Source organism: Hirundo rustica, chromosome 8 (genome assembly GCF_015227805.2).
Source record: "Hirundo rustica isolate bHirRus1 chromosome 8, bHirRus1.pri.v3, whole genome shotgun sequence".
Lineage (NCBI taxonomy): Eukaryota > Metazoa > Chordata > Aves > Passeriformes > Hirundinidae > Hirundo > Hirundo rustica.
Window position 1 is genome coordinate 3,012,602 of NC_053457.1, and position 18,820 is coordinate 3,031,421.

The 18,820-nt window shown below is 50.5% G+C and overlaps 1 protein-coding gene across 3 annotated transcripts; it reads left to right on the plus strand.

Moving 5' to 3' along the window:
• The first annotated feature begins 470 nt into the window (after positions 1-470).
• On the plus strand, positions 471-17,579 carry DNAJB12 (DnaJ heat shock protein family (Hsp40) member B12). 3 transcript variants are annotated; one of them, XM_040071532.2, is made up of 9 exons: positions 472-618; positions 4,486-4,660; positions 5,552-5,697; positions 8,442-8,627; positions 9,993-10,072; positions 10,686-10,795; positions 13,438-13,610; positions 14,448-14,579; positions 15,734-17,570. In XM_040071532.2, exons 1-8 carry the CDS (start codon positions 486-488, stop codon positions 14,567-14,569), a joined length of 1,125 nt encoding a protein of 374 aa, XP_039927466.1. In that variant the 5' UTR covers positions 472-485; the 3' UTR covers positions 14,570-14,579; positions 15,734-17,570. The 3 variants fall into 3 exon arrangements, with proteins under 3 accessions (XP_058277575.1, XP_039927466.1, XP_039927467.1); XM_058421592.1 differs by having other exon boundaries at positions 471-618; positions 14,448-17,579; XM_040071533.2 differs by lacking the exon at positions 472-618 and adding an exon at positions 714-911 and having other exon boundaries at positions 14,448-17,570.
• Positions 17,580-18,820: the final 1,241 nt, after the last annotated feature.

Sequence of the window (18,820 nt, forward strand, 5' to 3'; positions counted from 1 at the left end):
TTTCCTGTCTGCTGCTTACGGCCAGCCTCCAGGGATATGTCACCTGGCTCTGAATTCTCTCGTTTGGAATGAAGGCTGTTCCCGCCATCCCTGGCGAGACTGAATGTGACACAATGTCAAAGAGCCCCGAGAAGCCTCATCCCTCATTAGCGTCTCCTTCAGCCAGGACCTGTTTCAAAGGCAGGAAACTCGCTAAGGAGGAGTCCAATCTGAGAATTTCTGAGGAGGTTAATCCTTGCTTTCCGAACCCCCTCCGAGAGCAGGATCCGGGGGTGCCCTTTGGCGTCCCCTCCTCCTGACGGGGGTCGGCTGGGGCCATCCAAGTCTCCCCCCAAAAAACCCCACTGGCTCTCTGCCCCTTCCCGGCTCCCCGAAAACCTCCGCCCGCCCCGTCCCGCTGGGGGCGGGTCTATGTGACGTCATCGGCCAGCGCCCAGCCCCGCCTCTCCGCTCCCCCCTCCCCCCCCCGCCCGGCCGCCGCCGCCATGGAGTCGAACCGGGACGAGGCGGAGCGGTGCATTGGTATTGCACTGGCCGCCGCCAAGGCAAACCAGCCCGATAAGGCCCGCCGCTTCCTGGAGAAGGCGCAGCGCTTGTATCCCTCGCAGCGGGTCCGCGGTGAGCGCCGGGCCGGGAGCGCGGCGGGGGGCGCGGGGTAGCACGGCCTGCGCGGCCGCCGCCGGCCTGACCTCTCACCCTCACCGCGCCTGCGCAATGCGCGCGGGGCACGCCGGGAAAGCGAGTTCTTCGAGGGTCCCCGAGGGTGTCCCGTTTGCTCGGGCTTCTCTAGCGTCTGGGACTGGGTATCTGCTGAGGGGACCGGCTCCGCGCTGCTGTGGGATCCCTGAGCCGCGGGCACAACAGCCGCCGCTGGTGGAGTAGCGCTGAGGGGAGGGAAGGATCTTGGCAAGGCGAGTGAGAAGTTCTCAGGGGCTGCGGAAAGCTCTCTCCTCCTCCTTTTCCTCCTTTCCTATTCTACTTCTCCTTTTCCTGTTATACTACTTCTTCTATTCCTTCTCTTCTTGTTCGTCTCTTCCTTATATTCCTCCATTCCCTCTCCTGTTCCTCTCCTCTTCCTCTCCTCCTATTCATTTCCTCCTGTTTCTGTCCCTCTCCTCCTTCTGTTCCTTTCCTCCTCCTGTTCTCCTGTTCCTCTCCTCTTCCTGTTTTTCTCCTCCTATTCCTCTTCCTCTCCTCCTCCCATTCCTCCCATTCCTCCCCTCCCTCTCCTTTTCCTCTCCTCCTTGTTCCTGCGTTCTCCTTCATATTCCTTCTCTCTTCCTGTTGCTTTAGCCCTTCTATTCCTCCTCATTTCTTCCTCTTATTTATCCCCTTCTCCTCATCCTTCCTCTTTTCCTCCTCCCATTCCTTGTCCTCTCCTCTTCCTGTTCCTCCTGTCTTCAACGTATTCCTCCTCTCCTGTTCCTCCTCCATCAGTTACCTGCTGTTTGCAGACAGATAGGCCGTGGCTGAGCTCACACTTGCACATGTAACAAAACAATCCTCCTTGAAGACTTTCTGCCAGATTTATGTCCGTTTTAGTAATTTCCTGAAAGCTTTAATTCACATGGGAAGTGGTTTGTGAAAGCAGGCAAACACAGTTCTTTCCCTGCATGTTCTTACATTGTAGAATATTATGCAGAGGTCTGCAGATTAATTTTTTTTTTTGCTTTGACCTCGTCTGAGTTTGGATTCTTTAGCTGAGCTTTGCAGCTTGTTTGTCCGAAGGCTTCCTGTAATCCTCTTTTTGGTTGCACCAGGCCTCTTCCCGCTCCCTCAAACACAGTGTGTTGTGCCTGCAGTGTGGCTTTCCTCCTCTTCCTTTTCTCTGGAATTTATACTTTGGTGAAATTACTGGGTAGGAAAAGTGACTTTTGGACGAAGGCTGAGGCCTGGGGGAAGCAGGGTGGGTTAATGTTAAACACAACATGCTAATTTGTGGCCAGACCCAACCAAGTTTCTCATCCAAGGACACTTTCCTCCACGTCCTGCTGGGTCTGGAGTTGGGAAATGCTGCCAGAGATCCCATGGTGATCACTGAGTCTCTGAGGAGCTCCTGGGAAATCTGTTTCTCAGGAGTTACCCGGGGTTTGGCAACACTCAGCAATGTGGCTCTTGCACAGCCAGTGCTGCAAACTCTGACCCTGGGTGGGCTTTTTGGTATCAGGGAGGGGTTTTGCAAGAGGATTGCAGCAAAAATCTGTGTCAGAGGATGTTGGTGGAGGCACAGTCACACACTGGTCACCTTTAAGTGGGAGTTGGGGAAAAATTATCAGAAGTTGGGCAAGTGTTGGCAAATAAAGGAGGAAAAGTGTTCTATGGCACATGCTGGAGAGGAACCGAGTTGGCAGAGCTGAAACACTTCTGCACTCTCTGCTTTAGTAATCCCTGAATTTGTGCTGTGCTGGGGCTGCACAGAGGATGCAAAAAGCAACAGGTTTGGGCTTGTAGAGCAGAATGGGACTGTCCTATGGCCATCTGTGGATTTCTGTGGTTGGGTTTGGGAACTGCACTTTGGGCAGCAGGAGAGGGCAAGGTTCTGCCCCTCTGCCCCACTCAGATGAGACCCCACCTGCAGAGCTCCATCAGGCCCAGCACAGGAGGGACCTGGAGCAGCTGGAGAGAGTCCAGAAGAGGCCATGGAGTTGCTGAAAGGACTGGAGCACCTCCCCATGGAGGCTGGGAGAGCTGGGGTTGCTCAGCCTGGACAAGATGAGGTTGTGTGGAGACCCCACAGCTCCTTCCAGGGTCTGAAGGGGCTGCAAGAAAAGTTAAGAGAGATTTCATCAGGAACTGGAGTGGCAGGATAAGGGTAAATGGCTTTACATTGCCAGAGGGCAGGGTCAGATGGGATATTGGAAAGGAGTTGTGCCCTGTGAGAGTAGGAAGGCCCTGGCACAGGGTCCCCAGAGAAGCTGTGGCTGCCCCTGCAACCCTGGAAGTGTCCAAGGCTGTGTTGGACAGGGCTTGGAGCAGCCTGAGATGGTGGAAGGTGTCCCTGTCCATGGCAGGGGGTGAAGCTGGATGGGCTTTAAGATCCCTTCTGACCCAAACTGTTCTGGGATCAAAATCTCCTGGTAAGCTGTAGGGAACTAAGCCTAAAGCAGCAGGAAGGGGAAGGGGGGAAGGTAGGTGGGGGAACAGCCTCACGAGGTGAAATTTAAAATCACCTGGCAGATTGTGCCAGGTTTGGAAGGAGCAAAACCAAAGGCTGTAATTCAGTGAACACTGAAGCATTGGGAATATGAAAGAGGGAAGAATTTATTTTTCTAAAATAAATTATTTTTAAATTTGTGAAGCCCCCAAGCCCAAAAGCTGATCCAGTGAGTTACTGCTCCTTAGCCCACTGTCTTTTTCATCCCTTATCCTGTTTCGGCTTTTGGATTACCAAGTGGATTTTTCTGCCCCCTCTAAGTGCTGGGGCCAGATAAGATATCTTAGCTCATCCCTTGGCCTACAAGTGTTGTTTGCACTTGCCTAAAGAAGGTGATACCCCCATAGTGCAAGGTCAGTTGTGTGCAATCCATGGGAGATGGAATGAACGTCCTTCCCAGCTCTAGGGTCTGGATAAATGACTATAAGCTCAGGAATACTGTGGCCTTTATATCCTTGGCTGGGTTTCACTGTACCATGTGTGCCTGTTCTTTTTAATGGGAATGAAGAAATCAGTCTGATGCTTGGTTTAAAAAGCAGTTTTAAAAGATGGTACTGTGTAGTTGGAGGGAAATGCATAATGGAAAGATGCTTGGAGTCTCCCTCCATTGTGTCACCTGGGTGGTTAGGCCTGTTTGTCCCCTCTTGGCTGGAGAGAATGGAAGACAGTGCCTGAGCCTTGTAAGAAGGAAGAGAAAAGGGAAGGTGAATTTATGCCCCTGAGTAACCGAGAGGGAAGATGGTTTTCACAGGTGCTCTGAATCTGTAGCTAGTGACAGGAGAACACAGCACCCATGTGGTTTGTGTGAAGAGCTGGCAGCCAGCAGTGCTGCAGCTCTGTCCCCAAAAGGGGAGTGTCCCCGTGGATTGGCAGCCCACGGATTTATTTTTTAAGCTCTCTAAAGATACGGCATCATCACATCACTTCCACAGCACTATAGGCTCTCAAAGGCAGGAGATAAAGAATGATACACTTTATAATGTACTAGAGGACAAATTTGGGCATGCTTTGCTGTTGGGGAGAGATGGAAGGGAAAAAAGGACAGAGATACACTGATTTGCTGTGGCTCCTGGACTGTCTGTCTGGGTGGTCCTGTGGTTTTTATGGAGGTTGTGTGTGTGGGGAGAAGCAGAATATCTTCAGGAGCAACCCTCACAGCTGGGTGAGAAGCAGCAGGGGCTGAAAGATTACATGGGAGGAAAGGTGAGGGTGTTCCTGGCGAAGGATGGGGGGGTCTTGGAAAGGTGGCAGAGAGTCTCTTCATGGGAGAGCTGGAAAGACAGGTTGAGCTTGGTGCTTTCTTCTCTATGTTTTTGTTTCTCTCCTTTCAGTTCTGCTTGAGTCACTCAAAAAGAACGAGCAGTCGGCCAATGGCCAGTCCCAGTCCAGGGAACCCACGAACCCTCAGTTCAGGAAAATGAGCGGAGACTTCCCATCGGCCAACGGAGAGGCTGGGGGGGAGGCCCCCAAGGGCTACACTCAGGACCAGCTGGATGCAGTCAAGAGGTTTGTGCACAGATCTCAGGGGCAATTGCTTGACTTTATCACATGGTACACATCTGCTTTTCACAGTAGTTTAAAGATTGCAGCTTTGAACCATATGGAATAGTGTTAAGAACGTGCCCAGGAGGATTTATAGCTTGAGCAGCCCTGGTAGGCAGCTGGGTTGGGTCTGCTCATTTTCCAAGCCCTGTTTCAAGTTTCCCTTTATTCCTTTCTCCCATTTGCCCATCCTCGAAGCTGAAGGACTGAACTGCAGGTGCAGTCACTTGGTAAACTTTGTTTAAGCTTGTGGGTACGGCCTGAATTGTGCAAGAACCACTCCAAGGGACTTGCAGGAATGTTTGTTACGTCATCCACTTCTCCAAAAACCCAGCCTACTGGATTCTGTTTTCATCACTTGAGAAGCAGAAGCCTTGGCTGGGCTGAGTGTGCCCAGGAAGAACTGGGCTGCGCACCCTGAGCTACTCCCTCCTTCCTTCTCTGGAATTCAGTTGATGCAAGTTTTAGATCTGGGAATTAGCTTAGGAGAGAGTGAGGGGGAAAAAGGCCAATATCCTTCAAGTGCAGTCCTTCCCAAACAGCCTCCAACACATGAGCATGATGAATGTGAAGTTTATTTGCCAATCACATTCCTGTGTGGATCTGAGGAGAGGCCCTTCCACCTCCACTGGCCCGACTTGTTCTGTGCTGGTCCTGCCGGCACAGCTGGAGTGAGTCAGTGAAACCAACTGGGTCACCCTCTGAGGAGCAGGGACTGAGTAATCCAGGGATCCCTGAGCAACATCCATTGAAACTGTGCTGCCTGAAAAGTCTCAGAGCTGACAAGTATTCAAGGTGAAGAGGTTTTCACTCCTGGAACTCAGTGTCCCTGTTTTCTCCCCTCTCCCTTGGCAGGGTAAAGCAGTGTAAAGATTACTATGAAATTCTGGGAGTCAACAGAGAAGCTTCTGATGAGGATCTGAAAAAGGCCTACAGAAAACTGGCCCTGAAGTTCCACCCGGACAAGAACCACGCACCAGGGGCCACGGAGGCATTCAAAGGTAAAGTCAACTCCAGATTTGTGGTTTCTTCCCAACTCTCACTGAGCTGGTTCTCTCACTGAGAACCCCACGAGTCAGGCAGAGTGAAATAAAGCTGTTCTCTTTGTGAACTTGTCTCCCCTCAGAGCTGGTCATGTCATGAACAAAGTATGATCTTAAAACAATAAACAGGTTGGCACAGGTAGGGTTCACTTCTGTTGGCTGGGCAAGGAGACACCTTCTTTCTCTTTTTTCCCAGCAGCCCTTCACTGTGTGTTGCTCCAATCTCCTGCCTTGCTGCTCAGGAGGGAATTCTGTCAGGATTAACCCAGTTAATTTGTGCATCACCAAAGGCAGACGCAGTGTTCACAAACCTCTCAGGAGAAAAGTTCCAGGAAGCACCTGACCATTCATGGATGGAATAGGTGGATAGAAATCCCACGCAGAAGTTGCTAGGATGGAACTGCTGCAGCCATACAAGTGAGCCCAGCCAGAACTCGGAAAAGGAGCTCTAGTTCTGCTGCAAAGAGCCCAGTTCTCAGAGCCTCTCTATAAATGCAGCAGGGATGTTTCCTGGGTAATAAGATACCTTAAAATTGGAGTAATTTTCTGAGATGCTATTGCTTGGAACATATAATCCCATATTCCCCTGCAAGCTGTGGAAGTTTGATTATCATCATTGGGCTAAGCACAGAACTCCTTGGTGCCAGTTGTACAACATGGCTTTGGAAGCCACTTAAATACTCTGATTCTGGCCACTTTTTAGACAGAAATTCTTTACTCAAGAAAGTGCTGAGGCTCTGGCAGGCTGCCCAGAGAAGCTGTGGCTGCCCCATCCCTGGAAGTTTTCTAGGCCAGGTTGGACAGAAACCTGGGATATTGAAAGGTGTCCCTGTCCATGGCAGGGGGTGGAACAAGAGGGTTTTTAAGGCACCTTCTGCCTCAAAGCAGCCCAATTTTGGGAGTGAAATGCATGAGACCTTTGCTGGAGCAGGGAGCAGGGCTGGCCTGATGCGAGTGTACTGGTACAGTATTCAGATGAGCTCCTCACAGACGCAAATTCAGCAGTAAAAGTCAGAGGTAAGGTTTGTTCAAGCCTTTTAAGACTTAAATCCTTCCCTGGTGTTAGCAAATAGTGACTGGCCCCCAGCTACTTGGGAGAGCCTGTGCTGGTGTAGGGGGCTGAGCTGCTGCTCCACAGCTCATCCTTGCATCCCTCAGTGGCCAAAGGCAGGTTTTCTCACCTGTAATCCTGAATAATGATGTTTGCCCAAGGCTTTGGCAGGAGTTACGTGCCAGAAGTGGAGCATTAAGCAAAGTGCCCTTTATCCCCCACTGCAGGGTTATCTCTTTCAGGCCTTGCTTCCATGGCTTCCTGTCCTTCAGCCCCTGAGCTGAGCTGAAGTCCACCTGTCTGGTTCCAGAGGGTGAAGGGGAAAACGTGCCCTGCTGTGAGGATATGAGTTAATTTTTCCTTATGTTGATGTATTAGCTGAAGTCTTGGCATTCGCCTTCCGAGTGACCACTGATAAGGTGCTGCGTTTTGTGCTGAGCCCGTGTCTCAGTTTACAGTTCCACCTGGCTGCAGGCTGTCTCGTGGCAGACCTGCATCACTACCTGTCTGTTCTTGGAAAAAAGTCTTGAGCCTGGCTACTTGGAGCTAAAATCCTGCTTTGGAATGAGACATTTCTTGGGCTTTGTCAGCACAAAATCAGACACTGAACAAACCCTGAACTGCTCCGTTGTCATTGCTTCCCTTGTTCTTTCCAGCTGTGTGGCTGGTACACTCTGACTTAGTCCTTGTCCACCAGCTTTCCTGCCTGGCTCTAGAAATGTTTGCTCTGGGTGCACTAATTATAACCAAGAAGGAGAAGGAGTGTATTGACATTACATCCTCTGCCCTCCAAATCTCCACTCTAAGAAGATACCGTACACCTCCATCCGACCAAGGGGAAAGTGTTGAATGTTAGAGCTGATCTCCTCCAAAAGGGCATGTTACCCCCCTTTCCCCCCTTTTCCATCCCTTCTGCCCCTGCCTTTTACACACCAGGCAGCCGCTGCCATGGGTATTTTGGGTCCTTGTGACACAGGGACCTGGGGTGGGTTGCTAAAAGAGGGAATATGTGAAGAGGTGGGTAACAGAAATAGGAGGGTGGCAGGCAGACATTCTGGGAAAAGACTCCTGAGGCTGGAAGGAGAGGGACCCAGGGACCTAGCAGGGATTTAGTACCGGCCTCACAGGCACTGGTTAACAGTCCTTGTAATTATGTGCTTTGCATGTGGCATCTGGAAGTACCAAAACTCATAGCTGATGGATGCAACTTCTAGCTAATGTTTCCTTACCAGCTTTTATGGAAAGTTTTAGAGTCTCTTCCAGGGAATTAGCATGTATCTAAATTCTCTGCTTTTCTAGTTTTAGGCTCTGACACTTGAATTCCCTTAATGCCACTTTTGAATAAAATTTGTCAACAAAAATTTTATTTCCCTACACAGCTGCCTACAGCTGAAGGGTTTCTCTGAGGACATGCACCAAATTCTTATCAGTCATATCATAACTCCTTAACTTGAATTAATTAAGGAATTTTTCACTAAGTGTGGTTTCCTCCTGTCTGGATTTGCCCAAGACCGTGTGCCAGGTACCTGCTGCAAAGACAAGGGTAGCTGAGGCTCTTGGTTTGTACAAGAAAGGCAAATCCTGGCAGTTTGCAGGGCCGTGGGTGGGAGAAAGGAGTTAACTGCTTCCTCGTTGTCCATGTCCCTTGCAGCCATTGGGAACGCGTACGCGGTGCTAAGCAACCCGGAGAAGAGGAAGCAGTATGACCAGTTCGGGGATGAGAAACTCAACCCTGCCCACCACGGACACAGCCACGCTGACTTCCACCGCGGCTTTGAGGCTGACATCTCCCCTGAGGACCTCTTCAACATGTTCTTTGGGGGTGGTTTTCCTTCTAGTAAGCGCCTTAAACCTTCATTTCTTGTGTGGGGCCTCATCCTTTTGGCATTGGCACGGTGCGGTTAGGGTTTATTGGGTGTGCAATAGTTGCTGGGCTTGGTGAGGGGGTGTTCTCCTTCACATGTGGCCTAAACACCTCGAGTTTCTCAAATTGTTCATCTTTGGAGAACTCAGCAGCCATCAGAGCTGGACTTCTTCTCAGCCTCAGGTGTTTGCATGCTGGCAACATCAGCTGCTGTTCGGTTGGGTTGAATGCTAGAACAAAAAGTGACTTGTTTTAAGGGTCATTGTGAAAATAATCCTGTTTTGAGGAAGGCTTTTCTGCCTGGTGGTTTTGGAATTTAAATCTTCTTATCAGAGCAACTGTGGTAACACCTGGGCCTTGTTCATGATCTCTGCTTTACCATGCAGCTGGAACAGGTTCTCCAATATCAGTGGCCACTTCCTTCTCTCCCCTGTGTCCTATTAAAAAAAAGAAAATAATATTTCTACAGCATAATTTAAACCTTGTGAATCGAAAAATAAATCTGCATCCTGTCTGTCCACAGTGCTGATCATGGCTTGGGGAGCTGGAAGGAATCTGTTCCTTTACTTGCTCAAAAGACACGGATTCCGTGTCAGGAGAAGGATATTTTGGAAGACTCCTTTGTATTTGTTCCAGTCATATCTGACTGGAAGTCGACACAGGATTTTTTGACCTCTGTAGACCAACCTGAAAAAAAAAGAAAAATTTGTTTCAGTTAAGAAAATTCACTCTGGTAGCTCTTTCCTGTCTGAAATCTAAGCACTAACACCCCAACACCAATGATTCAAAGGCATCTGGAAGCCTTTTGCAGCATTTGTGCTCTGCCTGGCAGAGACACCAAGCTACTCCTGCAAAAACAGCATGTTGCTATTTTAGCTCAGTCTCTTTTTCCCTTTCCTCACTGTCCCGAGAGGATTTAGGGCTGCTCTCTCAGCTCGGCTCCCTCTGCAGCTGTAGCTTTGACATTTAAAACAAGACATGGAAGAGCTTGGTTTGCAGGATGGGAAAACCTCGAGAATTATTTCTAACTGGTTTTAATCTATTCCATCAGAAGGGAGAAGGCCTGTGCAAGGTATTCTCTCTCTATAGCTGACCCTGCTTTGGGCAGGAGGTTGAACCTCCTGGGGTCACTTCCAAGCTGAGTTTTCATACAATCCTGCAAAATCTCACAGAAGGAGCTCCCTCCCCACTCTGCACTCAAACCACCTTATGAATACTCCCATTTCAGCTTGTAAGCAGGTGACGTGGATCATGGCCACCTTGTGTGGTCCTTCGCTTGCCAGCCAGCAGCACTTTCCACCCTGTGACTTTGTAGTAAGAGTTTCCTTATTTCTTCAGGTAATGTTCACATGTACAGCAATGGCAGGATGAGATACGCCTACCACCAGAGGCAGGACAGGCGAGAGCACCAGGGGGATGTAAGTGGAAAACACACTGGGGTCTGGGAGGCTGGAGGTTTTCCCAGCACTTCATTGGGAGCTGGTTCCTGTGTCTGGCTTGTGAAACAGTCCTGCTTGCTGCCACCCCCCTAAACAGAAAGCTGGAGTAAGGGATATGGCTGTTGTCTGGACAGAGCCAATTTTGTTGTAAAAAAACAAACAGGAACTTAAACACAAGCTTAAAGGTGGAACTGAGGGGAGCTCAGGAGGTGAGGGAGAGGGGGAATTACCTTCATCCATCCAGCACTGAAAAGGGGAGAAACCATAAAATCAGTCCTGCTCACTAGTTTGCTCTAGAAAAACAAACTGTGGGCATGAGGCTTTTGGAATTCCCTCCCAAGGCTCCCCCTGGCAGTCCCCTCTGCCTGCTGTCACATCAAGAAAAGGGTCAGGGGTTTGGACCTTCGGAGTCACACTGTCCTGTGGGCTGCTGGGTTCCCCCCAGCTATTTTGGGTTACTCCCTCTGAAAAGCAGGAGAGAGGAGGTTGTGTTGGAGCACAGGGAGGGAGGGAGGGAGGGATGGAGAGCAGTGCCATGGGATCCTTGTCCAGCTGTATGGGTGGCACTCCACTGTGTGTTTCTGTTCTTCAGGGTGGCCTGGGTCTGTTTGTCCAGCTGATGCCCATCCTCATCCTGATCATCGTGTCTGCTCTCAGCCAGATGATGGTCTCCAGCCCACCCTACAGTTTGAGCCACAGACTGTTAGTATCCATTCCGGTAAAAGTTACCCACATGGGGAGGGGGTGGCTCTGGAGGGGTGTGGTGGGGCAGGGATCTTGCCTCCATTCTTCCTGGTTTCCTTTGGTTTTTTTGCTTTATCTCCTGACCCCATTTCTCCTGCTGCCAGTGAAGTTGTGGTTCTCAGACAGGTGTGAGATACCAGATGCAGGGAAAGTTAGAGGGTGCTCACTTTCCTAATGGAGAGTTCCTTGTCAGGGGCCTTCTGCAGCCCATACGCATAGCTGTGTCTGTCATGGAAAGGGGCAGACAAAATGGTTTAGGGAGGCTGTAGCCCAGCACTGAAATCTCATGAGGAACAAATTGAGTTGTTGAGGTAAGAGTATGAAAAACAAAAAGCCATGTTCTCCATGAAAGCCTTAGTACAACGCACTAGCGGAAGAGGATAAGGAATAAAAGACACTCCCAGAGAAATCCCCCGTCTCTTAACTGTCATCTTGCCATGAAATAGCTTTGGCCAGACATTTAGAATGTGAAAGTGAAACTGCTCTGTTCTAGATCCTGTGGAAATGTCCCCATCTGCTCCCTCTGGTGACTAATGGAATGTGTCCTTGTTCTTAGTCACTTTGCAGTGCTAACAAAGAGTGGGAAAACAGGCTTGATTTCTGTCTGCTTGCATCATTCTTGGCAGCAGCTTAATACATGTTCAGTGCAAGTTCTTTACGTGCATTTAGAGAGGGCAGACATGGTTGCAGCCTGGGGTTCCTGCCTGTTTTCACAGGTAGCAATGTTTGCCATTGATCATAGAATCCCAGAAGGCTTTGGATTGGAAGGGACCTTAAAATTATCTTGTTCTACCCCCTTGTCATGGCCATGGACACCTCCCACTTAACCAGGTTGCTCCAAGCCCTGTCTAACCTGGCCTTGAACAATTCCAGGGGAGGGGTATGATGTTAAATGGTATAAAACCCAGCTTAGCTTTCAGATTCAGAGTAAAGATTGTGACATTGGTGCTCAGGGGGATCATTTTGGCACAACTAAGGGTTATTCTGAGAGGGTGACGGGCATTGAGCTGTGATTTCCACAGCTGGTATTAGCATGGTACACATACACCAGGTTGGTTTATACTGGCAAAGAGTTTGTGGGGTGACAAGACACTGAAGGGAGGGCAGTGTTTAAATAGGCCGGGATTTGCTTCCAGCCTTGCCAGCTGCCAGAGGAAGCCATCCCTGAGCACCAGAAGTGTCTCTGCATGCTCAGGTAGTAGCAAGCAACCTGATTTCCAAGCCTGGATTTGAACAAGGGTGGCAAATAAGCCCATCCAGTCCTGGCGCAGCCTTCCCGAGTAGCCAGGGTGTTTGAGCTGGAATGAGGTGGTGCAGTGCCGGCAGGAGGAGCTGCTGGATCACTCACTGTCAACTCCTCTGCCGGGAGTGAAGGAAAAGCTGTGCCTGAGCCCAGCAAGCAGGGGAACAGAAGCTTTGAACTCGGAGATTTAAATGCCACTTCTCCATAGTGAAGCTGTCCCTGAGGAGGGCAGAGTTCTCAAGAACCACAGTTACTTTTATAAGTCTCTTCCAAAAAGGATCTTCCTGCTGGAAGAGCTGCCTGGCTGTGGGCCTGATTGTTACTGTTCAGTAACACCTTATGGAATTGGCCTGACTTAATTGCATGTCTGACTGCAGGTGACAGGTTTCTTGTGCCCTGATTTTCATGCTTCACACCGTGGTGTGCTGCTGCAGCCCTGCCATTTCCAGTCCTTCTCCTGTGAGGGCATGCTCTGTAGTCCATCTTTATCCAGGAGAGGAATGTGAACTTTGGGAGAGCTCAGGGCTCTGTTTTGACAGGGAAAATAGTGAGCTTGGTATTTCCATGTTGCACCTCTGCCTTGAGAAATCCCAGCAGAGCTCTATGCTCCTGGTCAGTCCATACAGTTACCCAGCGCTGGCCTTTGGTGAAACGTACAAGAGTCTTGGGATCCCACCTGTAAACTCTGATAACAGACTGAAGGGTGAGCTGGATGGGTTAAGACCTGCCTTAAGCATCAGGCTGGGTTTCAATGCAGCAGCAGCTGCTATTTATTATGAGGAATTTCAGGCACATCTCCAGGTAGAGCTGTTCCTGGCAAATCCAGCATTTGGACCTAGCTCCTGTGTTACAGCTTACACACACGCCCTTGGGAGGATCTCTAGGTTTGCTGGGGTGTCAGGGGAGGCAAGAGCAGGGCTTTGTCTGAAATGCAAGTCCACAGGGCCAGGGGAGGAAGATACTTCCTTCTGGAAGGTGCTTTCTGTGCTGCTTGATGCAGGCTAGGGCACAGAGCGTGTCCCATTTTGCAAATCCAGGAAACCACAGATTTAATAATTTAATTTAAATTTCAGGGAACATTTTGTTTTAAGTGGGTTTAGGCCCTGGCCAGTTGTGTCTGGGAGTTATGTCTGTATTCAGAGCTCTGCCCACCTTGCTGGAGGCCTGGCAGCTTCTCTCTCCCTGTGTTAGTGGTTGGTTTCCGCCAGAAATGCTGCTCCCTTCCAACCCTCCAAGCCTGTGGCTGGTTAGGGGTGAGCAATGTTTCCTGCCATTTGGAATCACATCATCTGAGCTGGGGGCTTTGCTGTGCCCTTGAAACGTCTCCTACACTGTTGTGCTCTTGTCCCTGCACCAGGTCTGTGGGTCACACACATAGGAGGGTCACAGAGCACTTGAAAGTCCCCTACTATGTGTCCGAGAGCTTTGCCGAGGAATACACTGGCACGAACCTGAAGAATGTTGAGCGGAGCGTGGAGGACGACTACATAGCAAACCTTCGGAATAACTGCTGGAGAGAGAAGCAGCAGAGTGAGTAGTGAGGGGTCGGGAGCTGCTCCATGGGGTGTTTTTGGAAGGGTCTTTGACTGAGGGCTAAGTCGTGCTAAAGTTATGCTTCAGCATGGTGCCAGCACATTTCCTGTGTTGTTGGCTTTGTTTTTTCAGTCTGTGACTTCATGACAGGCCTGGTATGTGGGTTTTTTTTGTTTTGTTTTGCTTTTTAATGCTGCTGCAGAACTGGTCAGACGAGAGCTGTGCCCTGCCATGTCAGCAGGATACCTCTAATTTCCAGTGGAGGGGGAAGGTAGAACCTGTGGGATCTCTGACAGCCCTGTGTAATATTTCAGTCGATCAAGGACGGCGTTGGAAAGTCTGCTGCCCGTGGTGTCGTGCATGCCACATGCCACCCCTGCTCCGAGGGCTGTGGGGGCTGCCCAGGCAGATGATCCAGCCAAACATCCTGGTGGCAGAGGGTGGTGACGGCAGCGAGTCCAGGGGTAGCCCTGGCCACTGTGATGGTCACTGCCGCTCGGTAGGATTTCAGTGCTGGAATGCCGGCGGGGCTGTGATCCCTGGGCGGTGCCACAGCAGGGAGCCTTGCTGGGGTAACGTTTGTGTGGGTTGCCCATGCACCTCCTAGGACCAGAGATGGGTTCCCTTGGCTTTTCCCAGGATGGATGAGCTGTCAGCAGCTCTTACGCCCATCCTGTCCTGAAGGGCACGGGGCATTTCCTCATTCTCATCCTTTGCTTCCCTTTGGACAGCTGGAAGTGCCTCTCGTTCCCAGCAGAGCCGGTGGGGGAGCAGGGCGTTGCAGGGGAGTCTTTTCCAGAGGGCATTCCTGATGCTGGGCTTTTCCCTTTGCAGAGGAAGGTTTGTTGTACCGGGCACGCTACTTCGGGGACTCGGATCTGTACCAGCGGGCACAGAAGATGGGCACCCCCAGCTGTAGCAGACTGTCAGATGTCCAGGCCTCCCTGCATGGATAGTCCCAGCCAAGTACGAGCCGGGAGCAAGGAACCATCGTGCTTTTATCCCTGAAATCCCTGACTGAGACACAGACCTCCAGGGGTGTCCTCGGGGTGTACATGCGCAGGCCTCCTCTCTGATGAGCACTCCCTAGTTAATCGGGAATTGATTGGGTTTAGTTTGCATGTTGGCACCTTTGGCTCTCTCCAGGCTCTCTGTTCTCTCTGGCCTCTAGGAACAGGGCAGAATCCCTTAGTGAGGTTGAAAGTTCCTTGGGCACTGTGGCATCCAGCCCCCACATTTTCATGAGCCCTTGTTTTTTCTTGCTTTGTAGCCTGTTTTACTGGGAAATCTGTTATCCCTGGCACATGAAGCAACACGGTGACAGGGAATGGAGTCCCTCCCACCCAACAGATGTTCCTTGTCCCTCTTCCCATTCCCTTCCCATTCAAGGAGAACAATGCAAATGTTCCCAGCAGGTTGTAGAAGTAACTTACTGGGTTAAACTGGCTATCAAAGTAAAAGCAGCTGTGGGAGGGTTTGGAAGATTTGGGGGTTGGAGAGCTTGGATTAAGGAGGGCCCAAATAATACATGCGAGACCGGATGTGCTGGGAGAACTGCACCAAAATAATGGAAAAAAAAAAAATTGCCACAGGGTTTGGAGTTCTTTTTCTGCATAGACTTTTGGGCTGATTGCGCCTACCAGGTACTGCTGGGCTGGCTGTGAAATGTGCAGATCCCACTACCCCAAAATTATTTGAACACAGGACTTTATAGAAAAACTCCTGGGTGAAGCTTGTACCAGGTGTTGTGAGGACGCAGTTCCAGCTCACAGGGACTCCTCGAGGATGTCGGCCATTGAGCTGCTTGATTTGCAGTGTTGGGGGTTGTTTTCCTTGGCATCTGAAAGTTTGGCCTTTAAAGGAAATCCTCTGGGCCACCCTGGGCTTTTTTGGGGGGGTGAATCCTAGTTTTGGATCCGTTCTTACCTTGATCCGCCCGCTCTCTCGTTTGGATGGCTGCGTCTCTTCTTGTGTTAATTACCTGCTTTTCCTTAATTCCCTCCCTGTACCCGTAGTCTGGAAGGAGCCTGGAAAAGCTGCTCCCTGTGCTGTAGGGTGGGGAAGGAAGGGGGAGTCACAGATTGTCCGGAGACTGACACCGCTGCCACTTTTGTTCCCAGAGCGTTGAAATGCCTGAAGACTTTTGGGGAAATGCACTGAGCTGAGGTGACAGACTCTGCTATTTAAAAAGAATCAAACCTTATCTTAAAAATGGAATTGGAGAATTAGCAACGCACAACTGCTCCTCTTTCTTCTCTCTGCCTCTCTCTGACAATGGCAGGCAGCACTTGGGACAGGAAATCCAGCTCTCCATGTTCCTCCTCCCCTTCCAATGCTGCTGGCTGCCCCCAGGATCCCACAAAGATCCCACAGGCCCTGGAACAGACACACACAGAGTGTAAAATAACCCGAACTAACTGCAGAAGCCGTGAAACAGGAGACCCTTTGCTGCTGCCAATGGAGAGAGAAGTGGGATGATTTGTTGATAAGAGAAGACACAAAAGAAAAGGAACAGAAAATATAATCTATTTAGCATTAATTTATAGCTGTATATATGTTGTACTTTTAAACTATGCAGGGGTTGGATGTTTAAATTATTTTGGTTTCTGCCTGATTTGGGGAGCAGGGCAGCAGGAAACCTCTTCCCAGGGTGTTTCTGCAGGACTTTCCTGCCTGGAAAACAGGAATCCCTTTGCAGTTGCTGTGCTTTGCTCCCGGGAGGACATTCTGCGGATGGGGACGTCCGTACACCTGCTCTTGGGGTTTTGATAAAACCAAATCCCAAATAGGCAGGGGGTCCCAGGGTACAGGGGGAGCCCATCCAGAGCCGTGGCGTGGATCTGCAGTGTCGGCAGAAGCCCCAGGGTCAGCTGAGCGCCAGCGTCACACTCGGGATGGGAAGGATTGTCCTGGATGGATTTTGCTCGTCAGTCTTTGGTTAATTTGTGCACGTAACTCCTTTTTCTGCTGAGTCTGCTTGAATTCTGCTTGGTAATCAGTGGAGAGGGCTTTCCATTGGCCTCTCCCTTTGCTGGGAGGTTTTGTGCCGTGTCCCGCACTCAGGTTCCTCACCCACCTACCCACCTGTGCAGCCTGGGCCTGGCCTTCACATCCCATCTCGTGTTTCCCGGAGGACACCTGGAAAATAGCACAGATCCATAAGGAACGAAGTGTTCCTTTGCTTCTTTTGGAAGAAGTTCTGCTGGGGGAGATCAGGGGTGTCTGATCTGCCCTCACCACCACGGGCAGGACCGGTATGAGGGAATTCCAGGTGAGGAGACACTTCTTGGAAGCAAAGCCAGCACAAGCAGAGCCACCTCCCATGGAATAAACTGGATTATTTTCATTTTTATGGGTTTTTTAATTTTTTTTTTTTTTCTCTGCAGCTCATTTGTGTGTAAAGACATTTCCAGTGAAAATCATCCCCTGGCACAGTCAGGGGAATGAATTAGGAGCATGGCAGCTCCCGGATGGGCTGGCAGAGGTGGTTTTATCCTGTTGTCCCAAGGAATCCATGCACTCTGTCTTGGCTGTTTATTTATTTTGTGAAATCTCAGCCTCCCATTGGCTGCAAGCTGTTATCCCACAGCCACCATGGCTTGTACCTGATTTTAAGGTGTTGGTTTTTTTTTTTTTTTTTCCCTAATGGTTCCTTCACCTTCAGAAGAAATTGGGTGGAAGCTCAGGATTGGAAATGGCACTCAATAGAGGCACAGGGATGACGGGGACAGGGTTAAACTAAAATCCTGCTCACAGAAGGAGCTGGATGTGTTGCCCACTGGCATTCCCTGCCCAGAGCCTGCCTGCCAAAACCTTCAGGTTATTTTTCCTGGTAAATACTCACAGATCATAAGGAAGGAGAAGGCATTGATCCCAGTGGATGCTCACAGAGGCTGTATCACCCGATTTAGAGTTAATTATACAATTGTACATCTATAAATAAATGTTTATAATGTGAAAGGCTCCAGCTGGGTTGGTGTCCTGTGGATCCCTGCTCTAGCCAGCTCTGGTTTTGCAGCTCCTTGGCAGTGGATGGAACCTAGGGTCTTTGCCATCCCAATGGCTGAGAATTCTGGCCCTGTGGGGGCTGCCTTGAGGTGGGAGAGGGAAGGACAGGGAGGGATGGAGAGAAGATGGTGCCCCTGTGAGTCCTGGCAAGGTGACAGTGAATACCCAGCAGGACACCTCTGCTTCAGTCCTATTCCACTGGGATGTTCCCAGAAGGGCTTTCCTCCCCTCCCACTAGCCCCACATCCTCTGGCTGAGCTCTTTTGGGGGATGCCTTATTCTCATCCTAGGTTGCCACAGGCCCGGCAGCATTATCCTGGCATTGGAAGGTGCCCTTTGGACACAAACCCCATCAGGTGGGCAGGAAGGCTTGGGGTGCCTTGCATGCACTTCCTGCTGGCAGTGGCTTGGACACTGCTGGCTGCTGCCCCAACACCTCAGGGATGGATTTGGGATGGGTCTCTTTTCCTCACATAGCTCTCCTTGGGGCAGGCTGGGCCCCCCAGCACCTCCCTCTTCCTCCCCAGGCCCACGCACCAAAGTGCTGGAAGATTTGGATGGGAATTTCCCCCTTTTCCCTTTTTTTCCCCTTCTCTCAGAGGGCGAGGGTGGGAATTTCTCCCCTTTCCCTTTTCTCCCCTCCTCTCAGAGGCCAAGGGTCATGTCCCTGTCATTTCCCCTATGGTGGTGAGTCAGCCCTACCAGCACAGGGCTCATCCACAGCCCAGGTTTTGGGGTGGTGTTGCTGCATTTTGGGTCAGTCCCAGCCCAAAGTGATGGGAGACTCCTGGTTTAGGGCAAAATGTGGGAGGAGAAAATCCCTGAATGGGGTCCCTCCAGGGAGCAAACCCAAACTGCCCCTCCCCCAGCTGGTAAAGAACTTCCTCAGAGAAAAGTGGAAAAAACAATTTTATTTAACAAAGTGCATACAAGTATAAAGAATGAATAATATGAAACTATAAAACCTCTCCTTCTGAAGTGAGATGGCAAATTGAGAAAGTCCTTGCCGTGGGTGTAGCTCGGCTCTCTCTCAGTCTCTCCTCAGTCCCGGTCCCTCCGGCGCTGCTGGAAAATGCCGAGGTCCAGGCCCCGGTGGGCCTCAGGTGCAGCCCCCAGTGCTCCCCTGGGTTTTCAGTCCAGAGCAGGTTTAAACAGTTCCAAGGAAAAAGGAAAAAAACAGTCCAGGGAACTTCTCTGCC

Bases quoted from the DNA above. Each gene is read 5' to 3' on its own strand.
- DNAJB12 (XM_058421592.1), top strand. From the start codon at position 486: ATGGAGTCGAACCGGGACGAGGCGGAGCGGTGCATTGGTATTGCACTG. The intron at 619-4,485 runs GTGAGCGCCGGG...CTCTCCTTTCAG, and splicing joins TCCCTCGCAGCGGGTCCGCG to TTCTGCTTGAGTCACTCAAA. The intron at 8,628-9,992 runs GTAAGCGCCTTA...TTATTTCTTCAG, and splicing joins TGGGGGTGGTTTTCCTTCTA to GTAATGTTCACATGTACAGC.